We start from the raw sequence: 26,678 nt of genomic DNA, 5'->3' as shown, positions 1-26,678 counted from the left end.
ACAGAGCTTGGTATTGAAATGAAATGAAATTTATAACCTGGGTTAATCTGACATAACGTTACGCATAATTTTTGTCATACTACACCTTAATCAAGCATAAATGGAGCCCTTCATGCAAATGAAAACAATTACTATTCTCTTAAAGCAGCATTTCTAAAGTCAGAGAAATGGGAATGGGAGACAGAAGCCAGGAAGTGGCTGCTCCACACCCCACATCACTCCCTCCAGAGAGTCCTTAAGGAGAGGGGGCTGCCCTGCCTTAAACTGAGCCAGCCCCAGACTCTAGCCCATAGTCAGTCCCTGGATCCACTAGCTGGAGCTGGGTCACCATATCTGCTGGAGTCTCTTGTGAAAGAAACCCAGGAAAATCTTGTTCTAAGAGGGCAGAGGATATCCTCTGATGAAATAATCAACAAGATGAAGTCTTTACTGGTCACCTTTACAACACTCAGAAACTATGGGGTTGGGTTAGCTGGAGTGAGCAGCTTGGGGCAGAGAGGACTCGACATGGGGAAGTGGTGGTGTGAGTCGGCTGTCAAGCATAGTTTGGTGCATACACAGAACTCACACCCAGTGTTCAGGGAATGGGAGTCGAGGGGAACAGTTTGAGCCTGAGTGGAGAGGTAAGGATGGGGACACAGGCAGGGAGGCAGGCAACCAGAGGACACTCCTGCTGGTGGAGACCGGGGAATGACAAGAGCTGAGAAAGGAAACAAAATTCAGACTTTACACAGGAATGAGCCCTGGGTTTGAATAGATATGCTGTCTGGCATTTGCTCCAACACCCGGTGTGTTTGTGGGAGCAAGGAGGACGGGGACATACGGATCAGATGGTCATAGTTGTATTGCTTGTATGATCATAACTGTTGCAGATGGGTGATGGGTCCCTACGGGTTCACCATACTGTTTTCTTTTTGTTTAAGATTTTATTTATTCATGAGAGACACACAGAGAGAGGTAGAGCCATAGCCAGAGAGAGAAGCAGGCTCCATGCAAGGAGCTCAATGTGGGACTTGATCCCAGGACTCCAGGATCACACCCTGGGCTGAAGGCAGGTGCTCAACCACTGAGCCACCCAGGCATCCCATGTTTTCTGTACTTTTATATATGCTTCTCCCTACCCTTTTTTTTTTTGCAGCGACTAAAGCTCTTCCATTTACTTAGAGTTAAAAAGAAAAACAACAACAGGGCAGCCCTGGTGGCGCAGTGGTTTAGCGCTGCCTGCAGCCCAGGGCGTGATGCTGGAGACCCTGGATGGAGTCCCATGTTGGGCTCCCTGCATGGAGCCTGCTTCTCCCTCTGCCTCTGTCTCTCTCTCTGTGTCTCTATGAATAAATAAATAAAATCTTTAAAAAAAATAAATAAAAACTAAGAAAAAAAAAAACAACAAAACAAAATCCTTCTAATGGGCTACATGAGCATACCTTCTGTTACTTCTCTAACCTCCCTTCCTCCCACTCTCTCCCTCACTCTCTGCTATTCCTGGAGTTCACCTGGCACACTCCTTCCACCCTAGGGCTTTGCAAGGGCTGGTCTCCCTGCTCAGAATTATCCACACCCAGGTAGCCACAAAGCTTGCTGGCCTTCTCAAGATGTACTCTGACCATCCAATTTAGAATGACAGTTCACTTCCTCTTCCCTCTTTCTCTGCAACTTTGGTGGAGTTCACATTTATCCCTCTACATTGATGTTTCCCATAGCATTTAAAATCTTCCAACATCCTAATTTGCTTACTTTATGTTTATTACCTGTCTTTGTCACTAGAATTTAAATCATTAAAAGGACAGGAAATTCGGGTTCTGGGGTGGGGTAGTGGCATCCTTCAGTGACTAGGGCAAGACTCGGCATCCAATAAATATAAGTGGAATGAATGTAGGAAGTTTTAGAACTGCTCAGACAAGGTAGGGGGTAGGTGTCTTTGGTCTTGGTACCAGTTTTTTCCCACCCCACTCTTTCACACTAAACAAGAATCTAGGGCACCTGATTCCTGAGGAGGAGTGCAGAACTTATACATAGCTCATCAGAATTACTGCCTTCCTCCCAACCTCTAGGCAGGGATTTCATAACTTGGTTTTGAGACCTCAAAGGCTGTCCCCAGTCATGTCATGTGACATCACAAAATTCTTAAACCACACTCCTCATGACACAGTGAGAAATTCTGTCTAAACCATATGATAATTGAAAAACTCAAAATTAGAGCTTTGTTGCTTTCAAGAAATTTTAGGCTTCAGCACAATGCATATACTCAGGAGGAAGTCATCACAAATGTTCAAAATCAAGTCTATAAGGAAGAATGAGCGCACCAAAACCCAATTAGAAAAGACTACTTTGTGCCAAAACTTTTTTATGTGAGGCAATTTCCAATAGCTTTATCTCTTCCTGCGTTTATAACTATCTCCCTTCGTGAAGAAGTTACTCCTATACACAGCCTCACTGATCCATGGTACTAACTAGCTGTGGAACCTGGGCGCACTACTTTGGGCTAGTTTTATGTCAAAACTATCCTCGGCGTGTGTGTGTGTGTGTGTGTGTGTGTGTGTGTGTGTGTTTACACATACCACTCAGGACTTTCAAAAGATAGACAAAATCTTGACAAATTAAATTAACAATAGAACGAAACCGGGGGAATCATTGCCTTAAAGGATAGCATCAGTATTTGCAAGTGTGGGAAGCAGATCATCCAAAGAAAATACCATTCTATTCAGAATCTATTCATTCTAATACCATAATCTATTCACAGGTGATTGTTCGATGACATTTCACAGGTTATAGTTACTAAGGATGCTGTTCAGAGTCTGAGTGACCCTCCTGGGCTGATCCAGGCCAACATATACACCCAGGACGAAATTTCCACAGACCAGCCCTACATGCCTTGTGATGCTCCCAGGCTTGAGGTAAGAGTGCCATCTGGAGGATCCCCATTTTTGAGAGAAATCCTTGTGCAAAACTGACCATTGAAAAAACCAAGAGGAAAATCACCAACAATTCAGTATCCACATAGGGCCAGAAGTCATTAGCAAGTAGATTCAAGTTATTTATAGTCTCGCCTTTATTTTTTTTTAAGATTTTATTTATTCATGAGAGACGAGAGAGAGAGAGAGAGAGAGAGAGAGAGAGAGAGGAGAGAGAGAGGCAGAGACACAGGCAGGAGAAGCAGGCTCCATGCAGGGAGTCCGATGTGAGACCCGATCCGGGGTGTCCAGGATCACACCCTGTGAAGGCGGCGCTAAACTGCTGAGCCACTCAGGCTGCCCCAGTCCCGCCTTTTTAACAAAATTTTTTCTTTCCTCTGAAAGCTTGGGGAACCTTTCTTGAATTTCATTCTTACAGTCATTTGTCTAGTTCTGGTTGTTATTTGGAAAGAGGTTTCTTCTAGTCGGCCCACAGAGCCACTAAATGAGTCCTTGGTCAAGTTCGCCTCCTCCCAAGCTCTCTCTAAAAGCAGGTTCCACTCCCCTTTCAACTCAGGTTCCCGGTCAGAACAGGTACCTTCAAGGTCCCTGTAAAAGCTTCTAGGCAGACCCACTCCCACATGCTCAGATGGCTCATCTCTAACTGAAATGAACACCCACTGAATCATCGGCTCTCCATGGCACTGGCCAGGGAGAAAGATGCAGTGCACCTGCTCTGTGTTCCGTGGTATTCAAACTATTCATTAGGGGAAAACAGTCCTGAGAGACCAGAGTCGACACAGCCTCAGAAGAACTGCAATGCAATTTTCTTGCTGAGGGGAGGGAAAGAATGCAAAGTGTGCTTTTCAGTTACAAGAGATCCCACCCCCAAATTGCTGTACCTGTCAAGCAACAGGAATAGCTTCTATGAACAAAAGAAATCTGCTAGTCGGTGTAATAGTCCTGTGATGCATTTATTTCAGTTCTGTCCTTAGTTCCCCATTCTCTCAATTGCTGAAAGAAGAATGCTACCTGAAATTGTGCGCATTTTCAAAAACAGATATTTTCTTCACCTGTGAAAATGGCTCCTTTCTCTCAGGAGAGAGACAACTCCTTTGTTCTCAAAAAAACTAAAGTTGGTTCAGGCAATTCTTTGTTCTGTGAGTTCCCATTGTAGGACGTGCTCAGTATAGACAAACAGCTTATCATTAACCACAGTGGAGTTCTGTTATTAAAAACAAAAACCACCTTCTTCCTTATTCATTATTCTCTGCGACCCTTTGAGCAAGAAGAGGAAAAATGAAGCAACTGCCATGAGTATGGGCCGAACATGAACTGAGGGTAAAGACAGAACATGTGAGGACAGGAGGAAAAAACATTGTTCTTGTGTGCCAGGAATCAAGGCGTTAAGCCTAAGGAAGCATGCCCACGGTCCTAAAACTTCTTCCAGGCCACATCTGCCTGGACAGCACCTAAAAATCACACCCTTTGCCCTCTTTCTGGGGACAGGAAACCGTATTTCAGTACTAAGAGTCCTACCGAGGTTCAGGATAACCTAGATATAACGCATACCTCCGATGGCCGAAATTAGTTAAAAACAGACTCAGCTGAACTGAAGAATTACCTGTGTCCAGCAAATGAAGGGTTAGGATACAGAGCCCAGAGTTAGCATCTCAGGGCATATATATGTGCCAAAGGAACATCATCAATTTAAAACTTTTGCCATTTGATAAGGTACAGAAAGAGTGGAGCTTAAGAAAAGAAGGTGAGAAAAAAAATTCCAACCAAGAAAACAGAATTTAGTTGAAAGAGCAAAGTGCCAAAAATGTATACTGAAGGGAAGTCCTAAGACTTCTGAGAAATTACCAGAGAGTTATGAAGAAGACAACAATGAGTGAGTTCTCTGTGAGGATCATAAATGTCAATAAAAAGAATGGCAGAGAAGTCAAGGAAACTCATTGGTCTCTTTTGTCAAAGCTCCCAGGTTATTAAAGACTCTCACCCTTAACTCTGAAAAGCATTATTTATTGGAAAGAAATATTAAAGGAAGTCTCCTTAATCCAGCAAGGACAAATACAGTTCCCCTATCCCCCAAAATAGATCTCCCATCTGCTCACAAGTTCTCCACCTGCCCCAATCTCTTGGGATTCCCTGAATTTGTCGATCTGAGGCCAGGGCCTCCATCTGCAATGGAGTCAGTTCCCAGAAGGCCCAGAGCAACATGAAATAGTGCTACCCTATACTTTCTTATCAAGGGATGATGGCCAGAAAAACAACAAATTGGGGTGTTTTGCTTGACAGCTCATCTTAACATCCAGTTCTTCAACAAAGCCTCATACAAGCCAGAAGGTAAGGCGTTCTTAGGTGAAATCAAACTTCCATGATAAACCGGTTCACCGAAACTAGCAGATGATTCCAAGAAGTCTTTAAGGGATAATTATGCCAAGAGAGGAATCCACACAGTCAAGACATGGCTTTCTTAGGAAGATACAGCTATTTAATCTTAGCAAGGGCAGCTGCTCTTCTTTCTGTGTTCTGGAACAAGGCACGAATTAAAGCTTTTACTTCACTGGAAGAGAATGCAGCTGCCAAGGGCCCCTTTCCATCAGCCCACCTGCAAAATAAAAGATAAAATTCTATTTCCTCTTATGTCTCTGTATAAGCAAGATTTTAAAACTGCTTATCTGTTCCCAAATGCTTATTTGTCTTAAATAAAAGTAAAACAAATCCTGGCATCCTTCTCCTTCTTGATGGCTCTACTACTCTATCTCTTTAACTTCTTCTGCTTCTTGGAGGCATCCTGGTATCAGCACAGTTAGATGAAGAGATCAGGTTGGGAAGATAAGACTATTCCCTCTTATTCTATACTAAGTCCTGTTTGAACTTGAGAATTATGGCCACATCCTCATATGGTTACATGGAATCTTGGGATCAGTAACTATTTTTAAAAATGAGCCACAGGCAACAAACTTTAACCAACAAAAGACTGGTATAAAAAATACACAGTAAATTCCCAAGAATCAATAATGAAATCACAAACAACCCCATTGGATAAAGGGCAAAAACCACGAACAGGCATTTTACAATAGAAGAAAAATAAATGATCAGTAAAAAGATGTTCAATATCATTAGAATTTAGGGAAATATAAATTACAATGACAAGGAACTACCATTTCACACTAACTAGCAAAAATTTTAGCATCTGATAATACCAAAAATTAGTGAAACTGTCAAGCAACAGGATAAATAATGAAATATCTGTAAAATAGAATATGATACAACAGTGAAAACAAACTACAGCTCTGCGTACTAGCATGAGTGATCTTCAAAAACAAAATATTGAACAAAAGAAGCAGGTGATAGAAAATTCCATTTATAGAAAGTTCAAACACGAGCAAGTCTAAACTATATTGTTCACGGATATGTGAAAGTGTGGTGAAACTATAAAGAAAGGAAAGGAGAGAAGTACCACAAAATTCAAGACTGTTTGTGGCTGTTTGGTGAGAAACATCTGGAGAGGGGAATACGGGAGTCTTCACAGGACAGGTATTATCTTTCTTACATTAGGTAATAGGTACACAAACACTACTGGTTTTCTTTAAACTGTAAGTAGATTATGTATATATACTATATTCCTTCATATGTATATTTTTATAATGTTAAAACACTTAAACTACACAACTGGAGGTAGCTTCTTCAGTAAAAAATTTTCCCCATTAGTTACCACCCCTATGTTTACTGAGATCTCTGTGTTTACTGAATTCCTTAGAGGCAGAAACCAAGAAGCTAAGATACACTAGTACTATAACTGTTCTCACAAAAAAGAATTAATGATTACGAGGCTGCAGCAATGTCCTTTATAACTGCAGAAAGAAAATGTCTTATCTGCTGCCTCTGGAGTCTTACCTAAAGACATCTTATTACCCACTAAGGACTTGTAAATAACAAATAAATAAATCAAATTTTGTACTAATGTAATTGCAAGTATTTTGATGTGATTTTTTTTTTCAGGCAGAAATCTCATTTTCATTTTTTAAGATGGACAACATATGCTGAGAACAACTCAGACACATCTGTGGAGACTGCGCTAATGCACTGGAGCATCTTTAATAAAGTAATAAAGCAAGCCAAAGCAGGCAGACAAGTAGCTGTAAGGACGGAGAAGGACCTTAAGGCCTACTCAGGGAGTTTCCTCTGCAAAGTATGCATACTCATCAACAATTTACCAGACAATAATGGGAGCATCCATAAATGTGTAACTAACCCATATCTTATCTTTTCTGTGCAGCATCAATGAGCTCTGCACACTAAGTATGATGCAATAAAGCATACAACTACTGCACATGGCAACATTAACTGATGGTCTCTGGTGTCGGAGAAAAATATCAGGCACTTTATTTAAGAAAAGATGAATCCTCTCTATGTGTATGATGCTTAATCTCTAAAGCCACTGTACTCCCTACAGAAGTACTGCTGGTCGATCAAACAGTGGTTTGATGCTGACTATTCCGTACAAATAAAAGTCACTTTTGTGTTAACAAATCAAAGCCAATATTAAAATGGATCCACTGTTGGGTTAAAACAGGCAACAATTTCCATCCAGGTGTCAGAAGGTTGTACTTCTTACAAATGTAAGATCATTGGTGCAGTGTGTCAGAACAATATGCTCAAGACCAAAATAACATGAAAAAGAAGCCTTTATGTTATCAAATATGGGAAAGTGGTAATGAAATCTACACTATTACAGGCCATGCAAAGGCCTCAACTACTGCTACTCAATATGAAACTCTTTCCTAAGCAAAATTAAGAAACAGAGAAAAGTACTCCTATCAATGGCATTAATACTTTGTAGCTATCTTTGGAGAGACACAGAGAGAGAGAAAGAGAGAGAGAAAGAGAGCGCATGTGAGTGATAATCCCCTATAAAAAGGGTTATACCCACCGATCCCCAATTTCTTGCAGGCTGGCTTGTAACATCATCATCAATTCTTTGAATGGCATCCATTTTGACACATAGACTGGAACTTCTTCTTGGTATTTCGTGTTCTTGCTTTCTTCAGACAGAGGTGCGAATACGTGGGGTCCCTCATCCATCACTGTTTTGCATAAGGAATACAATCTATCACCATCTTCAGTAGAGATGTCCTGGTTTTGCAGAGAGGGAACACAAAAGAAAAGAATTGGGCCAGCTCACCAGTAAGGAAAGGGCAAATCTCTGGTGCATGCTCTCCAAGGGGTCAGCTACAGCAACATGTTTTCCAACCAATTTAGTACACCTTAAGAGACATAAGAAGGTATCAGCAGCTTTCTGACAATACTCCTAAAGCTAGAATGACACAAAATATGTTTCAACAGATTGTCAATAATTTAGTTTGTCTGCATGAAAGAGCCCATTTCTCCAGCAGAATGCTGCACCACTTGCTGCAAAGCAGGGGATATTTTTATAAACAAGGACTTAACCAATCTATGCTTTAGAGACATCAGTTGGCAGAGTCCAGGCAACCTGCACATTGGCTCACATTTAAAATCCCAACTGCAACAGTGTGTTACAAAAGTACCTGCACCAGGCTGCACTTCACTTTACCACAAAATTTCATGCACTTGCAAATTAAATAAATATAGGACTTTCTACCTTACATGTAGGGCCTACCCAGTTTCCAGACTCCTCCTTCATAATTCACACAGATGCTAAAGGGAAAAGCAGTATAATCCTACTTTCTTATTTAAGTATAAAAGATAGAAATTAGCAAGTCTCTAGCAAAACAGAATTAAGACGAAACTGAAAAAAAAAATAACAGTATAATGAGTTAGACATAAAACATGAGCAATTTCTTCTACCATCTGTGTTGACTAGAAATGAGATTTCAACATCATTTTCTTAGTAAAGCAACAATCGGAGGCAAGAACTGCCATCCCAAGTCTGGTGAAGCACCTAATGGCCTTTACCTCTAGAGCAGTGATTCTGCCAATGATCTCAGAAATTGCCGTATTGAGTAAAGTCCCCATAGCCTTGCAATATATATTCACTGGCAGGACATCCTGCCACACGATTCCAAGTCTCTTCAGCTGGTGTAGTACCTGTCAGGAGAATATAGCTGTTGATGTGAAAGAGAGACTGTTGCAACTCTATTTTTTACATTCACATTTATCACGCGTGTATGGGAAAAGAGGCATTATATGAAGGTGAGGTAAAGTCATCAAAAGTATGAGCTTCTTGAATATATGACTCTGGTAATATCCCTGCTGGATGAAATGTACATTTATCCTGAGAACGGGAAACCACTATAAGAAGATAAATCATATGGACGCCTGGGTGGCTCAGCAGTTAAGCGTCTGTCTTCAGCCCAGGTCATGATCCTGGAGACCCAGGATCGAGTCCCACATCAGGCTCCCTGCACGGAGCCTGCTTCTCCCTCTGTCTATGTCTCTGCCTCTCTCTCTCTGTGTGTCTGTCATGAATAAATAAATAAAATCTTTTTTTAAAAAAGATAAATCACGAGCATTGAAAAATGTACAGAATTGTGAACTTACTATACTGTAGACCTGAAATCAATATAATACTGTATGTAGTTTTCACTTCAATAAAAAATATCAATCAATAAATAAAAACCATGTGCTCATTAAAAAGAAAAACACAAAACAGAAAGAACCACGACAAATCATATAGGAGAAAGGGACACGGAAATAAAAGCTAGTATTTCAAATTTCTCAAACTCAAGTCTATGGATCAAAACCTTGCTATGACAGACTTATTAATAACTAGTCACGTTATTGGGTGGGTAGAAAGATAGCTTCCTGTTGGCTTGGTGGGACAAGGAAAGGGAAGACTGTAAACGTGACTGTAAAAGGTATCCGTATTTTCTGATGGGGGTTGTGGTGAATCAAGTGAGCTACATATTCTTTGCTGCTTAAAACACAAGGGGGAGATTATCTAGAGAAAGAGCACAAATTTCAGAGCTGAAAGCAGCTGCCCACCTGCCGGACTGCTTTACTTGCTGCAGAATAATTCTCTTCGTCATCCATGTTGGAAAAGTTTCTAGCACTTGATAATCTTTCCAGGAGTTCTCCCTTCTGTGCCCTCATTTGAGCCAAAAAACACTCTGTCCCTATGGTGGGGAAGTAGAATAAAGAATTCTAAAAGTTATTCAATTACACACTACAAATCCAGGGTGGAAGATGGGAGACAAGCATGAATCATACATTATTCTGCTTATTTGAAACTGCTTGCCAGATGACATCATAAAGCTGTTTTAAGGTTGCTAGAAATAATCACTTCTAATACATTAGCCAGTCCCTCCAAGCCCACTCTCAGGATAATAAGTCTTTCCCAATAGTCTGTACAGGGTCAGATAAGAAACATTACTTATTCAGAAGCAGCTACTTATTTTTCTGATATATCTATGCCACCTAAGGGAAAAGTCATGAAATAAAAAGCTAAGTGAATCATATACGTTCTCTGCTTTTCTTAGGCTATCATTATAGTAAACATATTGATTCATCCCACACTTCATTTCTTTTGATTTTTAATAATCCCAAGTAAAGCTAGGTAGTAGAATGGAGAGCTACCCTAAGGTTTTGCAAAAGAACAAGCCCTGACATTAGTAAGCTCTTACCGACAATGCTAACAGAATTTATCACAATACAAATCTCATTACGTGTTATTCTGCTGACAAGACTCTGATTTGGTGAATTCACTGTGCACCAGCAATGCAGCTTGGATCTCTAATGTACCATGAAACCATGTCATGAAAAAGTAATACTTCCACAAAGACTACATTCACTTTATAAAATTAAATAAATGGGAACAGTTGCAAACTGAATGCTCTCCCACTTTCCAATATACCTCAGGACCACCGCCTAACTTCTACCTGCCTAACTCACAAATTACAAAGATACTAGGCAGAAAAGCTGCATAATCAGTATGTTTTCCTCAATTTAAGGTATGCGTTACCAAGTCTCCTGAAGCTGGGTACAAGATCCACAAAAGTAGCGGTGCCATCACAAAGAATGGGGGCCAGACGTGATCTGAACTGATGCCCCAGGGTCAGCAAGTGGTGAGCAATATACATACAGTTGTTGTGGTGAATGGCAGCCAACTGGGGCAGTGTTTGAAGGTTTTCCCTAGGTGAAAAGGAAGAAAGAAATCACAAATTGTTGAAGCTGAGGTGGATGAAAAGTTACTTCTCTTTTAATATACTTAGAGGCTTTAACAACTGTCTCCTGTACAAATATATGACGAGATACAGTCTCATCACTCCCATCCCAGGCAGTGTGAGGCTGTTCTGAGTGCAACCAGGTCCTGAAATACTATTCCAGATTAACAAAAAAGAAAGAGCAAGGGAACCCAGATGTTCATGTGTCTGACTCTATGTATGCAAACCTAGCAGAGTGGTACACAGTAATTCCCTTCAAATCTAAGGCTGACAAGTCTGTGGAAGTGGGGACTCACTTCCTCTTCCTCCAAATTCCCTTTTTCACTTACACAACCAGGCACTCAACTCTTCTAATTCACTAGCTTCCAAATTGGCTGCAGATCAGAGTCACCTGGGAAATTTTAAACTATATTGATGTTTAGACTTTAATAACCAATATTCTTTAAACATGTGGTTTTTTAGTGGTTTATTCCAGTTCATTGTGAATTTCAGTAACCCAAATATTTTTGGTGGGAATATAAAATTGGTGGTTTTAACCCAACTTACATTTTAGACACATCATATCATACAGAAATCAAACACATATCACTTACTTGTGATATGTTGGCACAACATCATGGAACAAATGGAAGATGTTCCTCACGGAGTAGAAAAGTTGAACAGCACTGAAGGAAAAAAGTTTCAACAGAAATGCATAAGGGAAAAAAAAAAAAGAAATGCATAAGGATACTGACAATGAGAAAAAAAGGTCAAACTCGGTGCACATTAGTTGATAACTAACTTAGTTATCAACTAATGTGCACTAATTAAACTACGGTTTAAGAGAACACTGCCTTGGTCAGTGCTGAAAACACCCTTAATCTAGGTAGAAAAATATTCTCCACCAGTATTTGCTAACTAGACTGCAGTTCTAAAAACCTGGATCTACTAATAATTTTAAGCACAGCAGCATTAGCCCAAAGCCTCTTTCCCATTATCAATTTGTGTTCTGCCAATACCCAGAGTATCCCTTCAGTAACAAATGGAGCTAAGCCTCAAGCAAATGTCACCTGCTCACTGACGCACTCTGCAAAGGGCAAGGTATCAATAAAGGCATTCACTTGGTTCTTTTAGAATCAGTCTGACTTTCAGCTTTCACCTTTTCTCCTTCTTCCCCCAATGCAAGGAGATGAATCAACATTTCTAGGATAGGATCTAACCTCAAAATTTTTTGCCCTTTAAATCTGGCCTTAGAACACCTGAATATTATTATTAAAATGCACTCAGAGCAAATATACGGTTTGTACAGCTTACTTCCACAAAGGAATATCTTTTTTTTTTTTCACATAGGAATATCTTAAACTATGTATGTACCTTGAATAAGTCACAGGAATTCCACAAATATTTAGAAAAGCAACTCATGGTTACTAGATCCCAAAACACTGTTACTACCTGATTACTAAGATACCTGATGAAATTATTTCATTTTATTTTTGCTGCACGTGTTGCTATACAAGGTTTGGTAATAGGGAAGTGAGTTATAACATGCCTGTGTTTGTCTGTCCTGGTAAAAACTATTTGTTTTGGAGGAAAGAATGCATATAGATACATAGTACACAAAACGACTGTTTGGTGTTCTGTGTTACCAAAAAATGGAGGAAATACTGCCTTGTATTTCTAACTTCTGGTCTAACATATATCAGGTGAAATAACAGTTACTCTTAAATTTATTTTGCCAAAGGAGTATATACTTTTTACATGTATTTTTCTTCCTACTTATATTTAAAATTGGATGGACTTGTGAACACAACAATTCACTGAAGTCATGGAAATATCTTGGTAAATATATTCTTTCTAGTGCAGAATAAAATAAAGGGGTTTGTTTGCAGGTAGAGATCGAAATGAAAGCTCTGGAAGCCCACCTGAGATGCAATGTGGTTAAGTCAGGTCCAGGTGGGACTGTTCTCTCCTGTGAGGATGAAAAGTAAAGAACTGCTACCCACAGATTCAAACTAGAGAGACTTTTGTCCGTCTGTCTGCTCTACATCTTCTCAATTCTAAGAGTAGGAGAGGTGCTCACAAAGCAAAAAGAGATTCAGACGAGATGTGGACTAGAGTTGGAGGTACCTGAATATAGTGTAGATTAAGAGAAATCATCCTAAAAGGGTAAAATCAGATCTCCAGAACATTCCATGCTTTTCCTTCTACCTTTGGCCTTCCAACAAACTATTATTGCATTAAAAACAAAAATGTAGGGGCACCTGGATGGCTCAGCGGTTGAGCATCTGCCTTCAGCTCAGGTTGTGATCCTGAGGTCCTGGGATCGAATCCCGCATAGGGCCCCCCTTGAAGAGCCTGCTTCTCCCTCTGCCTGTGTCTCTCTGCCTTTCTCTGTATCTCTCATGAATAAATAAATATAATCTTTTTTAAAATGTAAATTAAGGGGATCCCTGGGTGGCGCAGCGGTTTAGCGCCTGCCTTTGGCCCAGGGCGCAATCCTAGAGACCTGGGATCGAATCCCACATCGGGCTCCCGGTGCATGAAGCCTGCTTCTCCCTCTGCCTGTGTCTCTGCCTCTCTCTCTCTCTCTCTCTCTCTCTCTCTGTGACTATCATAAATAAATTAATTAATTAAAAAAAAAGTTTTAAAATAAAAAAAAATGTAAATTAAGTATAATTAGGATCTGTTTTTCAAAAGGTAAAATGAATTCTAAGCTAAAAGGCCGGGGCAGACTGGAGTAGATGGTGTAATAACCATTATTACCACCGCCACCGGTAATAATAAAATAAACATTTAAGTATTGATCATTTTCGAGGTGGTATTCTAACTTCTTTACGTGTGCCTTCTCATATAACATCATTCAACTCATATAAAAAGTAAAAGTCAAACAAAAATTAAAAGAGCTTTTTGTAAAAAAAAAAAGAGATTAACTTTAATGTTAAAGAAACTCCACTCATCATCCATACACGTTTCCATTTTAAACATATGCTGTGAGAAGTACATGCTACTGTAAATAAAAGTTAATTATCAGTATGTATCAGTGTGCTGCACTGTTTTTCTAGGAAAAAAAAATACTAACTAATGTTAGGATAAGAAAACCCAAAGAATTCCAACTAATTTTCTTAATAAATGTCTAGGTTCGGTATACATTTAAACCAGTCACTGCCGTTTTCAGAACGCTTACCACTGATCACTGCTGGTTGTTGCCTCTACTAAAGTCTGGTAGGCAAGTTCCATTAACTGCTTCACAGATTCACTGATACGGCACGTGGGCAAAGAAAAGGAATGTTGGTCCAATGTATTTTCAGGCTCTAAATTCACCACCTCATTAAACTGAGTTTTGGACATATTCTGTACTTGTGGCTTCTCATCCTTCTCAGGACAGGGTAAGGCTGGCACATTTATCTTATAATCAGGAGTAATCTAAGATTCAAACACAAAACACAGAAAATGTATTGTCCTGAGAATAATGCAAAGGCAAATATACAGAAAGGATAAGATGCTGGTGGCCTGCATGATGACCCAGCTGTGGCTCTACAGAACAATCAAAAGATTTGAATAAATACGGAAATGATTTTAATGACTGCTCAATCTTGGGTGAGAGCATGTCATAAGTAAATAAAGAATCCCCTTTACTATGGCATTCTTCCATTTCTTCTGTGTATTCTTCATAATGGTGGAAACTGGCCCAAGATTTCAGGTAAATGAAAGGACCTCCAGAAATCATCTTTCTCGGGCCAGACTATGAAATTATTGCAGACAAGTATAATTGTGTGTCCTGTGGTCATTAAACACATTATTTCCTACCAGGAACGTGTGTTGGTTCAGTCTAAAAAATAACCCATTCAGGCTAGCATATCGTCCCCTAAACAAAACAGAACTTCAAATCAAAACCGAAAAAGCTTCCCTTACATTTATACAGAACGGAAATTCCTAGATGTATCAAGACCCTGAAAGAACACCAGGCTGCTAGGCTGCAAACATCAGTGATATTTTTAAATCTGACTTTTAACAAAGTCACTTAATTTCTCTAGTCCTCAATTTTCTCATAGTAAAGTGAAGAAATTGTCCTACAATAATGGTCTTCAAACCTCATTTTCCAAACATACCAGAAGGGCCAAGGAAAAAAAAAGAGATTAAGCAGGTGGGAACAGCAGGCTCTGCTGCAAGAGCAGCAGTCCTGTTCTGCACATGCTGGACTCCCCACCACGTTTCTAACAGAAAAAGCTCCAAGTTCTAAAAAAATGGTTATGTCACCAAATTTGCCTTCCTGATCTATAAAATGATATAATAAAACCTACTTCAAAGGGCTATTAAGAAGTTTAAGTAAAAAAAATAAAATAAAATAAAATAAAAGTTTAAGTGACAATACAAATGTCTCAGGGTTGGCAGTCAAATTTATGGCTAAGAGAGTAGAAGGAAAACATTATAGAGGTGATTTAAAAAATGCTAATGTTTGTCTGAAAAAGAGTGGGCCCAAAATACACGTGACCCAATTAAGTGACTTCTTAAGGAAGGTGAGGGAACCCGTGATGGAAGCATGTAAGATCTAATCTGCTGCCTGTCAGGTTAAAATGTCAAAACAAGACCCACAACAAAACGTAGCTTTAGATCTTAGGGGAAAATAGTGGCTATACACAAGGAATGGTTTAGAGGGAATTTAGAAGAAAACCATGAAAGGCCATTTAGCTGAAAATGGTTTTTAGAAAAAGGAAGAGGATCTTTTCAAAGCTGGGCAATGGAGAAGATCTAATCCCAGGGCCTAAATGCCAACAGAAAGAACCAGGATCAAATCCAGAGCAGTGGTTCTCAAACAGGAACAATTTTGCCCTCTGGAGGACATCTGGCAATGTCTGGAGATATTTTTCATTGTCACCACTGGGAGAGGTGCTACTGGCATCTAGTGGGTAAAGGTTAGGTATACTACTAAGCATCCTACAAAAGAGCCCCCCCACCCCAACCAACAGCAAAGAATTACCTAGTCCCAAATGTCAACAGTGCCACTACCGAGAAACCCTGACCTAGAGAAAGCTACTATTAGGATTTGAGTTCTTAGGAAAATGCAGTCACAGTGTCAGAGCTAGTTGAGTATAGGGAGCTCAGAGATTGTCTCGTTCAATTCTGTCACATTACAGAAAAGGAAAATGAGGTCCAAAAGGTTAAAAGATTTGGCCCAGGGCCACAGAGCAATCCAGTAACAATCCTATTTACATCAAAAAGTCATGAGACAGGAAAGTGGGTCATATATGAACTCATTTACCAGATATTTACTGAGCACTAAGTACATAGTACTATGTACCAGTATTCTCTTGGTACCGGGGAGATACGACAGTAGACAAAACAGTGGGGAAGAAAAAAAGAGCCCACGTGGAGCTTATTTTCCAAAGAGAAAGAAACAATAAATAATAAGAGATTCAAAGAAAAATAAAAGCAAGGAAAAAAGGGCATAGGAATAGGAGGAGGTCACAATTTTAAAAAGAATTGCCAGGAAGGGGAACAGTCATACCCCTAGTCATACAGGTAAACATGTTCCAACAAGAGGGAACAAGAGATTCAAAGGTTCTGCAACCAAGTGGGCTGAGTCAATTCAGGGAACAGCAATGAGTCCCAAGTGTGTGCAGCAGAGTAACTGAAGAAGAATGCAATGGGAGATGGGGTAGAGAGGAATGGTGGGACAAACCCTACAAGGCCTTGGAGGCTACAGTCAGGCTACTCTTTTTCTAAATCCAGGGAAACCCCTGGATTTTGTGCAGGATAATTACATAATCAAATGATATTTATGTAAAAATAAATAAAACCCCACAGCACAGTTGCTGGTACTGAGTGGATTACAGCTCCTTAATTATTCAAAATACCTCAAAATGTGTTCAAACCTGTGCCTCTCAAATGGCTGATGAACTATTTTGTTAGGTGGACACAGTAACAGGGCACCTCCAAGGGAATATCGCAAAAGAAGGGACAAAGGGGGAAAAAGAAAAAAAAAGAAGGGACAAAGGGAAGAGCTTCATCCCTATGACTGTGACATGAGAAAAAGAGCTGAGAAATGTTCTATTAAGAGACTACCTTAGTTTACATTTTACTTTAAGTAATACCTTACACTTACCAAATATTATTTGATATATGTAAAACTTGAAAAAAAAATAGAAAATACATCGAGGGCAGCCCGGGTGGCTCAGCGGTTTAGTGCCACCTTCAGCCAAGGGCGTGATCCTGGAGACCTGGGATCGAGTCCCACATCAGGCTCCCTGCAGGGAGCCTGCTTCTCCCTTTGCCTATGTCTCTACTATCTCTGTCTCTCATGAATAAATATATAAGATCTTAAAACAACAACAACAAAAAAACTAGTGCCTCCGCTAGCCTAAGAGATGAAGTCAACATTTTTACAGCAATGTATAATCTCTGGACTCAGAAGCCAAATTACATCTGTCACAAAATTGTGGATTAAAAACTCAAGTAATAAAGTTAATTTCAACAACAGGAATCTATGATATTTACTTGTTTTTCAGTGTATACTATGCTTTCGTGTACACTCTCTTATCTGGGCCTCACAGTAACCTAGGGAAGAGGCAGCTATCAGGACCCCTTGAAAGATGAGAGAACTACCCGTTGCAAGATGAGTAACTTCTCTCACTGAGCTCAGCAATTGTCATACTCTCTTCCACTCTACCAAATTTGTCTCAAAAATGCACGCGGCTCCTAAACACAACATAATACGTGATAAGCCCCAGTACCTTCACAGTGTTGTGAATTTCAGAGGTCATTAGGTTTCTAGCTGCCACGATCACATCCTGACATTTCTTGTTAGCAAAATGAGAATTGATGTTGCGGGCATATTTCAGCAAATCCGTAGTATCTCCTTTTAAAAACCTCATCTCTTTTAGGGCATTTTCAAATTCTTCAGTGGACTGTATGATCTGAGAGAGACAAGGGGGAAAAAAGAAAGAATTATATACACATATTCCATTTCAGTATTGGAATTTCAAACCCAACACAAAAAAACTAACAGGGACCAGGTAGGCATTTAAGTTTTACAACAGACCAGCAGTTAGCAGGTATACATATATTAGGTATTCTTCTGGCCCAAAATCCATTAGGAATACTATCTTCAATATGAACTTCTGATTCTACTTAATAAAAGTGCAAAGATCTCTAAAATAAATACACTTATTTTAGTGTTCAAGGAAATGCTAAAAGAAGCAAAAAAGTAAAGTGTCACACAGTAGCTACAATAGTTGATACAAGTATAAAAGAACAATTGTTTTCCAAAGGTATCTTACTAATGAAAATATACTTAAAAAGAAAACATACTTCCCAATCAAAAGGTAGAAAGTAGGGAGAGAAATGAAGTAATAGAGAATTTGCTTTCACTCCCTATTAATAATTTCCTTAAAAATCTCACTAAAGTGCAAAAGGTCCCCAAGGAAAAACAAAAGATACCAATAGGTACCTACAGTCTCTTCCAACCTTCTGTAATATATCTGCACTCACCTCTTCATACTGCTGCAACTTGCTGCTATTAGTTGGGATAGAATAAACCAAGCAGTTTTTAATGAGGCACTCAGACAAGTCCTCCCAGATCATGTCACCAAGCATCTCAGCCAATATGATCTTAGATGTTTTTTCATTTTCTAGGTCAGTATCAAGAGGTAAATCTGAAACAAACAAAAAAATTTTAAACAAGACGCCATTCACAGTTAAGATTATTCTCAAGTTTCCTAGTTTTCTAGAATTCTAGAAATTTTAGCATGGGGAAGAAAACAGCACAGATCATTCTACAGCTATCTCAACTGCCTGCGTGGGACAAAGCATGGCACACAATTATTACTTTAGTCTCATTGCTGAACTGAGCAATCTGCACTGTATTACTGCCTGTACTCTACAACAATAAAGTATTAAGCCATCCACATCATACAGTAATCATCTACTGCAAATCTACCGATCGAGTTACACGACAAGCACTCCGAAGTTCTGCATACCAAGTTGAAACTCACTTCAATAAAATCCCAGTTCTTTAATAATGAATGAACATCCTCTGTCATCTTTGCCTAGGAGCAGCATGTTTATCCTAAGTGAAATATCAAAAAACACCTTACATTACAGCATGATAACTAACCTAGCAAACAGAATACTTCAATACCTCTATAGTATATTGTATGGTGGTTATTTCCCCCAACATATTTGGATGGAATTATTGAAAATATATTAATTAATTAAATAATTAAGAAACAGTGGCCAACATAGAGGGAAGAGGAACCATAAAAGACATAAGCTATTTTTAACCTAGTCCCAATTCACCGACCTTAGAGGATAAGAACCTTAAAAGAAAGTAAACATATTATCTCAGAGCCTTGAGAGTCTTAACAATGTCTAAAGTCTAGACTTGTACAGCCACCAACCACATTTTGCTGCTGAGTACTTGAAATGTGGTTGGTATGATTGAGGAACCGAATTTTTAAGATTTTTTAATCTATTTCAGTTTAAAAATGAATGCAAAGAGGAGTGGCACCTGGGTGGCTCGTTAGTTAAGCACTTGACTCCTGATTTCAGCTCAGGTCATGCATGACCTCAGGGTCATGAGATCAAGCCCTGCATCTCTCTCCCTCTGCCCCTTACCCTGCTTGTGTGCTTGCTAAATTAATGAATAAATGAATGAATGAATTAAATCTTTTTAAAAAATGGGAGTCAGGGTATGTGATCATAAAGAGAGAACACAAAGCAGCTTGTGGCAATAGAATAGTTCCATATCTTGATTATGGTGGTGGCTATGTGGACCTACGTATGATAAAACTACACAGAGCTATACACACACACAAATGAGAGCAGATAACACTGGTGAAATCTGAATAAGCTCTGTTGAATTGGACCATCGTCCATTTGCTGGGTTTGGTATTATACTAAAGGTAGACGAGATATTAATGCTGAGGGAAATGGCTGAAGGGTACATGGGACATGTATATCTTTTGAATAAAAATTTTGAAGTAAAAGAAAAAAAGGAAGCAGTGTAAAGTAGTTTTGTTAAGCACAACTTCGTTGTTTCGGTAAGACTGCAACATCACTTTAGCTACTGTACCATGTAAGCTATTATGCTGTCTGTAGTGCTCATGTCAGAGGCAGGCACACATCATTTCTAGTACGTCACATGAATACCTCACCAAGCTAGTCGGCGTAAACAGATCCATTCCATTCTAATTATTTTTTTCTATGCACCAGTGTAACACTGTAATGCATTTATTTGAATACTTATGCATACAGCACAAGCTACACTGGTACCTAGATAAACTGTAAAAGGCAATTAAATTGAAATGCTAATTGTAATTATAATATAATTATTTTTCTAAATTTAAGAAAAATAACCATGGACAAGGTATACTACCGATGAAGAATTAAGTGAAGATGTAAAAATGAATAGTATCATGGGAAAAAAAAGACTGGAAGAGAACATCACACATTTCACAATAAATGGCAGCTGCAATTTACTAACACAGAGCAAAACAAATCTGCTTTTTAAAAAAGAGAATAAAGTAAACAATATTGAGACATTTTCAGCAAATATACATATTTCACTATACTGTTCAAAAGTACTCTATTCTTATTTTAGTTTTTTATTAAAAAAAGGTAACTGAATTTTGTCATATTTTCCATATCTAATGACATGGAATTTAATACGAAATCTATTATTAAATACAATTTAATATGATGACATAATAAACTGGTTGATAGCTTTCTTATGTTAAATACCTTTGCACTCCTAGAATAAGCAATGGCTCTTTTTTTTTTTTTTTTAAAAGATTTTACTTATTTATTCATGAGAGACACAGAGAGAGGCAGAGACATAAGCAGAGGGAGAAGCAGGTTCCCTGCAGGGACCCTGATGTGGGACTCGATCCCAGGACCCCCCAGGATCACGATGTGAGCAAGGCAGAAAATCAAACACTGAGCTATCCAGGCACCCCACACCCCAGCAAGGTCTCCCCCACCCCCTTTTTTTTAAGACTGACTTACTTACTTACTACTTACTTACTTACTTACTTACTTACTTACTTATTTATTTATTTATTTATTTATTTATTTATTTATTTATTTATTTATTTATTTATGATAGAGAGAGAGAGAGAGGCAGAGACACAGGAGGAGGGAGAAGCAGGCTCCATGCAGGGAGCCTGACGTGGGACTCGATCCTGGGACTCCAGGATCACACCCTGGGCCAAAGGCAGGCGCCAAACTGCTGAACCACCCAGGGATCCCTAAGGTCTCTTTTTTAAAGATATTGGATTTTTAATTTACTACATTTTGTAAATGTTTGCATTTAAAACCCAAAGGTAAAATTGTTCTACAGTGTTTTCTCTGGGTGTAAACTATCATTATTACATTTTGGTATTATTTATGCTGGCTTTTGTTTTTTTATTTCTATTTTTTAAGATTTTATTTATGTATTTATTTGAGGGAAGGAGTGTGAGAGCATGAGCAGGGGGCAGACAGGCAGAGGGAGAGGGAGAAACAGGTTTCCCACTGAGCAGGGAGCTTGACATGGGGCTCAATCCCAGGACCCTGAGGTCCTGACCGAGCCATCCAGGTGCCCCATCCTAGTTTTTAAAAACTTAACGTAGGACATAGTCATATTTTTCTATTGACCGAAAGAGTTTGATTAACACAGGGATTATTTATAATTTGAAGTATACACAGAAATGAGTATAAACTCTCTGTGCCTGACTAGTGATCTTTTTAGTGGCAAGTCTTTGATAACCTTTCAAATTTCTTCTACAATTACTTGTATGTTCAGAATTTCTGCTCCTTGGTAAAAATGTGTAATCGATACTTTCTAGAAAATCATTCATGGCAAGAACAAAATTTGCTTGTTATGACAAGTCCCAAACCACTAAGATTTATAAAGAAAAAGCTCAATTTTCTTTTTTCTTTCTCTATATCCACAAGCTTCTTTCTCCATGCCCAAGTGACCAATGCTATCATTTTCGTTTGTATTCTTCTATTATAGTTTTTTAAAAAATGTGTGTCTATATATATATATATAGACACATACACGTACTTGATATGGACTGAATTGTACACTCTCCTCCACAATCTGTATGTTGAAGCCTTAACCCCCAATGTGACTGGATTTGGAGATAGGGCCTGGCCTTTAAAGAGATAATTAAGATTAAATGTGGTCATAAGGGAGAGGTCATATTCCAATAGGATTGGTCTCCTTATAAGAAGACGAAGAAACACCAGTGATGCACTCTTACAGAGGACAGACTAGTGAGAAGGCTGTCTGCAAGGCAAGGAGAGGGCTCAGGAGAAACCAAATCTGCTAATACCCTGATCTTGAACTCCCAGCCTACAAAACTATGAGAAAATAAATTTGTTCTTTAAGCCACACAGCCTATGGCATTTTGTTATGGCGGCCACAGCAAATCAATAAAATTCTCATATAAGGGACTGCTCTCTTTTTTATAAAAATGGGTTCATGCGGTGATCACTGGGTGGCTCAGCGGTTAAGTGCCTGCCTTTGGCCCAGGGCGGGGTCCTGGAGTCCCAGGATCGAGTCCCACGTCGGCTCCCTGCATGGAGCCTGCTTCTCCCTCTGCCTGTGTTTCTGCCTCTCTCTCTCTATGTCTAGCATAAATAAATATAAATAAATCTTTAAAAAAATGGGTTCATGCCATAGATTTTAAACTTAACTTTTTTGTCACTTAGAAACAGATCATAGGGCAGCCCCAGTGGCTTAGCAGTTTAGTGCAGCCTTCAGCCCAGAGCATGATCCTGGAGACCCGGGATCTAGTCCCACATCAGACTCTGATGGAGCCTGTTTCTCCCTCTGCCTGTGTCTCTGCCTCTCTCTCTCTGTGTCTCTAATAAATAAATAAAATCTTCAAAACAAACAAATCATAGCCATCTCTTAAGCCAACATCTCCATGTCTGCTTCATTTCTTTTCCCTAGAAAAGAATGTACCAAGTATGGCTCAAACATATGTTATGTAACTATTGCCCAAATGATGCACAGTCCAGTATGCAAGTATACAACACTACTCAAACATATAACCTATTGATATCACTTCTGTAAAGAACTAAAAAGTGGAACACTAGGTCAAAGGGGTGTGTGTGTGGGTGTGTGTGTGTGTGTGTGTGTATATATATATATATATATATACTATAATAGAGCTTCATATTATTTTCTACAAGGCACTCATAAAAAGCACTGAAAGAAACTACCTTTTTACTTTTTCTTTTTTTTTTTTTTTTAAAGATTTTATTTATTTATTCATGTGAGAGAGAGAGGCAGAGGGAGAAGCAGGCTCCATGCAGGGAGCCTGACGTGGGGCTCGATCCCAAGTCTCCAGGATCACGCCCTGGGCCAAAGGCAGGTGCTAAACCGCTGAGCCACCCAGGGATCCCCCTTTCTACTTTCTTACCAGAAGTGTCTCATACAGATCTTTTAATGTCAGCCCTACCTAAGGATGAAAGTTCACCTTGATACTGTGATTTCCATTCCCCTACTAGGGAGGTTAAGCAATACATTTTTATTTTTGTTTATGAACAAATTGCACCTTCTCTTCTGTGAATTGACTATTCATATTTTTGACCTATTATTCTTTTCCTATGCATTATGTCCCTAACTGAAGGCACAAGAAAAATACCTTGGATTTCTGCAGTTTATACAAGTCTGAAGACTTTTTTTTCCTTCTCTACTACTGTTAAAACTAGAACCAATTCCTTTCTTTAAACAGAAGTTATTTTATAAATAAGTAAATTAAATGACCACCAGGAAGGCATACAAACACCAAGAGCATTTTAAAATTCTTTTCTACAGCAAGAAAGTTTGACTATTCAGTAAGACAACTGAGAAAAGCATAATAAGTCTAAATAAATAAATAATTCTTTAAAAAAAAAAGTAAGTCAAATAACTAAAAAGTATTAAAATACCAGAAATACTTTATTTTTAATAGTATAACAACCAAAAAAATTATTCAAAGCAATACAGAAACTGGCTATTTCAATTGTGAATATACAAAGATCTAACAAATAGGCTAAGATGGAATGTAATCTCTTATGTTAAATCTAGTTTGTTTCTATCAGATTAATGGGGATTTTCCTATTGAAATATGTAAAACAATACTTGGTCCAGGGCGCCTGGGTGGCTAAGTTGGTTAAGTGTCTGACTCTTGATTTCTGCTCAGGTCATGAGATGGCAGGGTTAAAAGACTGAGTAGGAGTGGAGCTGCTTAAGTTCTCTCTCTCTCTCTCTCTCTCTCTCTGCCCCTTCCCCACCTCTCTTTCTCTCCCTCTCTAAAAAAAAACAAAAAACAGTACTTAATTCACCTCTGCTTCTCCCATAATTAAAGCAAAAGTCCCAAAATGTGACATTACTAAAAGTCCAGTGAGAGAAATATATCCTAGAATTCAACTAAATATTACAAATGCAGAATCCGGGGTAGCACTGGTGACCCTATTTTCAATACAGGGAGGAGAATGAATGTAAAACAGGGCATGAAGTAAGCAGGTGATAACTTTACTCCTGTGGCATAATTTACTCCCCTCCAATCCTCTATATATTCAGATTGGGGGCATTTTTATCTACTTTAAAATATTACTTACTTTTAAAAACAATACTGACTTTTCCTAAATATAAAAATACAAAAGCACTACCATGGGGCTACATACCTAGAAGGTGTTTCTGGAGCACTTCCAGTACCAGTTTGATCTTTGCAAAAACTTCAGATGGTGACGGATGTTCCAAGTCAGTCATTACAGATTCAAAACGAATAATAATGATGTTAGGCTGCCTTTCTGTAATAGCACAAAGGGATGGGCAAGATGCCAGAGGCTTAAGGATATACTTCAGCAGCAGCTGACCTGAAAAATTGTGTGAACACTCATCAGAAATCACTGGAACAAACTTTTAAAAAGCAAGCATGCCCCCCCACCATATCAAAAAAATTCTTTGAACCTAATAATAAAAATACCTATACTGTGACATCACACACCACTCATGCACTGCAGGTTTTCCCACTGACGTTTCCCAGGCTGTCTACAGATTTTTTTTTTTTTTTTTTGTCTACAGATTTTTATTTAAATCATTCAAAAAGTCAAATTAAATAAATAGCAGTAGCTGGTTTGAAGAAAGGAAAAAAGGAAAGACAAGAAAGGATCCAAGCCCTTAATAAAATGGGTAGTATTTATAAGAATTCCATTTGATGAATCACAAAGCCAAACCTTAGGTTTCATCATCAATATTACCTAGAGAATAATTTTACAAACCTCTCTGTCATTCCTTTAACACTGAACCTTCTGAGATCTCATGAAAATGAAACCACATAGTATGCCTTACCAAATGATTTAAGCTTCATTTGTAGTTCCTCAAGAATAGAAAATGCCAACAGGACAGAACTGATTGGTGGCACAGGGGTCTTCTCTTCTTCTGAGACTGTTCAATGTATAAATGAAGTTCTGTTTGTAGGAAAGATTCCAAGTTGCTGGTATCTAAGAAAAAGGGGGAAAACATCAGCTGTCTCAGCAATACAAGATATTCTCACTTCTATTCCGCAGGGGTCATTCTCTACTGAGATTTCTAAATATGTGGTTTTGTTACAATACACTTCTAATGCAACCAAATTTTAATTATGACATACATGTCCTTGGCATCACTTTAAAACAGGAAATGACTTTCTGGTATATTCAAAGAATCAAACTAAGTGAAAAAGCAAAATGATGTGCCTAAATAAATTGTTTATTATACATGTACTGAATGGAGGTAAAAGGAATGACGAGTGGGGTCCTAATCTCACTTAGGATCTCTTTAATGTTCTTTTTACCAAGTAAAGAAAGAAAATACCCTGCCTAATTACAAGGGTGTATTTTAACAAAGAATTATATGACTGCTATCTTCTCTTAAAGTCCACTTGGAAATTTACCCAAAATTTTCTGGATTACTTCCTTCAAAATGTCCAAAATACATACGTGTGTGTGTCTATATATGCGCACACATATTCAATGAATCTGGAGGCCCAAGTGGATATGGAAAAGGGGGTGGGTAGACTGAAACAAACTAAATTTCAAGATTCAATGCTAGAAAATATAACAGGTATAATGGCATGTCCTTTATATATACTCTCAGAGCAGATCAAAGAAGACTCATACCTACAAGTGAGCAGAGAGGCTGAGAGCCAAGCAGCATAAAGCAAAAGCCAGGACCAAAATAACCCTATTTCTTCATCTTGCAAAGCACCCCCTATGTCATGATTTTGCCATTTTTTTCTGCAAGGACTGAAAAAAACTGCACCAAACCGCTGTCCTACTGACATCCCCCAGTCTTCTTTCCTCACCAAGAGAAAAAATGGTTGAAGAGCTTTTCAAAGCTTTCTAGCCAAGGTAAGCTGCTGGGATTAGGGCTATTGGGAATGGGTGTACCTACAAAGCAGTGGAAACTGTGTGGTCTTAAACTGCTACCACCTCCTCCACTACACCCTCATCACGTGAATCCCATCCACCCAATCATCTTCCCCTCCTGTGCTCCTTCCTCGTGACGGGGATAAAGAGATGTAAGGAAAGTAAAGTGAGGACACATTTTCCAGGTGAGTTGATCCTAACAAGCATTCTGCAGAACAGAGGAGTCCATGCAGGCTGATAAATGAAACAACCTTATCCACCAATATAAAGT

General features: G+C 38.9%; 1 protein-coding gene across 1 annotated transcript in view; it reads right to left on the bottom strand.

Annotated features, from left to right (window-relative positions):
* Positions 1-4,895: 4,895 nt before the first annotated feature.
* The window catches only part of ZW10 (zw10 kinetochore protein), a 30,483-nt gene continuing 8,700 nt past the window's right edge, over positions 4,896-26,678 (bottom strand). The window contains 12 exon segments of the mRNA XM_025465483.3: positions 4,896-5,505; positions 7,834-8,036; positions 8,838-8,969; positions 9,867-9,997; positions 10,843-11,012; positions 11,638-11,709; positions 14,208-14,446; positions 17,755-17,937; positions 18,512-18,675; positions 24,683-24,874; positions 25,350-25,442; positions 25,445-25,501. Coding sequence (XP_025321268.3) covers positions 5,385-5,505; positions 7,834-8,036; positions 8,838-8,969; positions 9,867-9,997; positions 10,843-11,012; positions 11,638-11,709; positions 14,208-14,446; positions 17,755-17,937; positions 18,512-18,675; positions 24,683-24,874; positions 25,350-25,442; positions 25,445-25,501 — 1,757 coding nt within the window. The 3' untranslated portion in view covers positions 4,896-5,384.

The sequence above is a fragment of the Canis lupus genome, chromosome 5, assembly GCF_003254725.2.
Source record: "Canis lupus dingo isolate Sandy chromosome 5, ASM325472v2, whole genome shotgun sequence".
In the NCBI taxonomy this organism is placed as follows: Eukaryota; Metazoa; Chordata; class Mammalia; order Carnivora; family Canidae; genus Canis; species Canis lupus.
The sequence above is the reverse complement of the archived record's forward strand: the minus strand, read 5'-3'. Positions and strand labels throughout refer to the sequence as shown.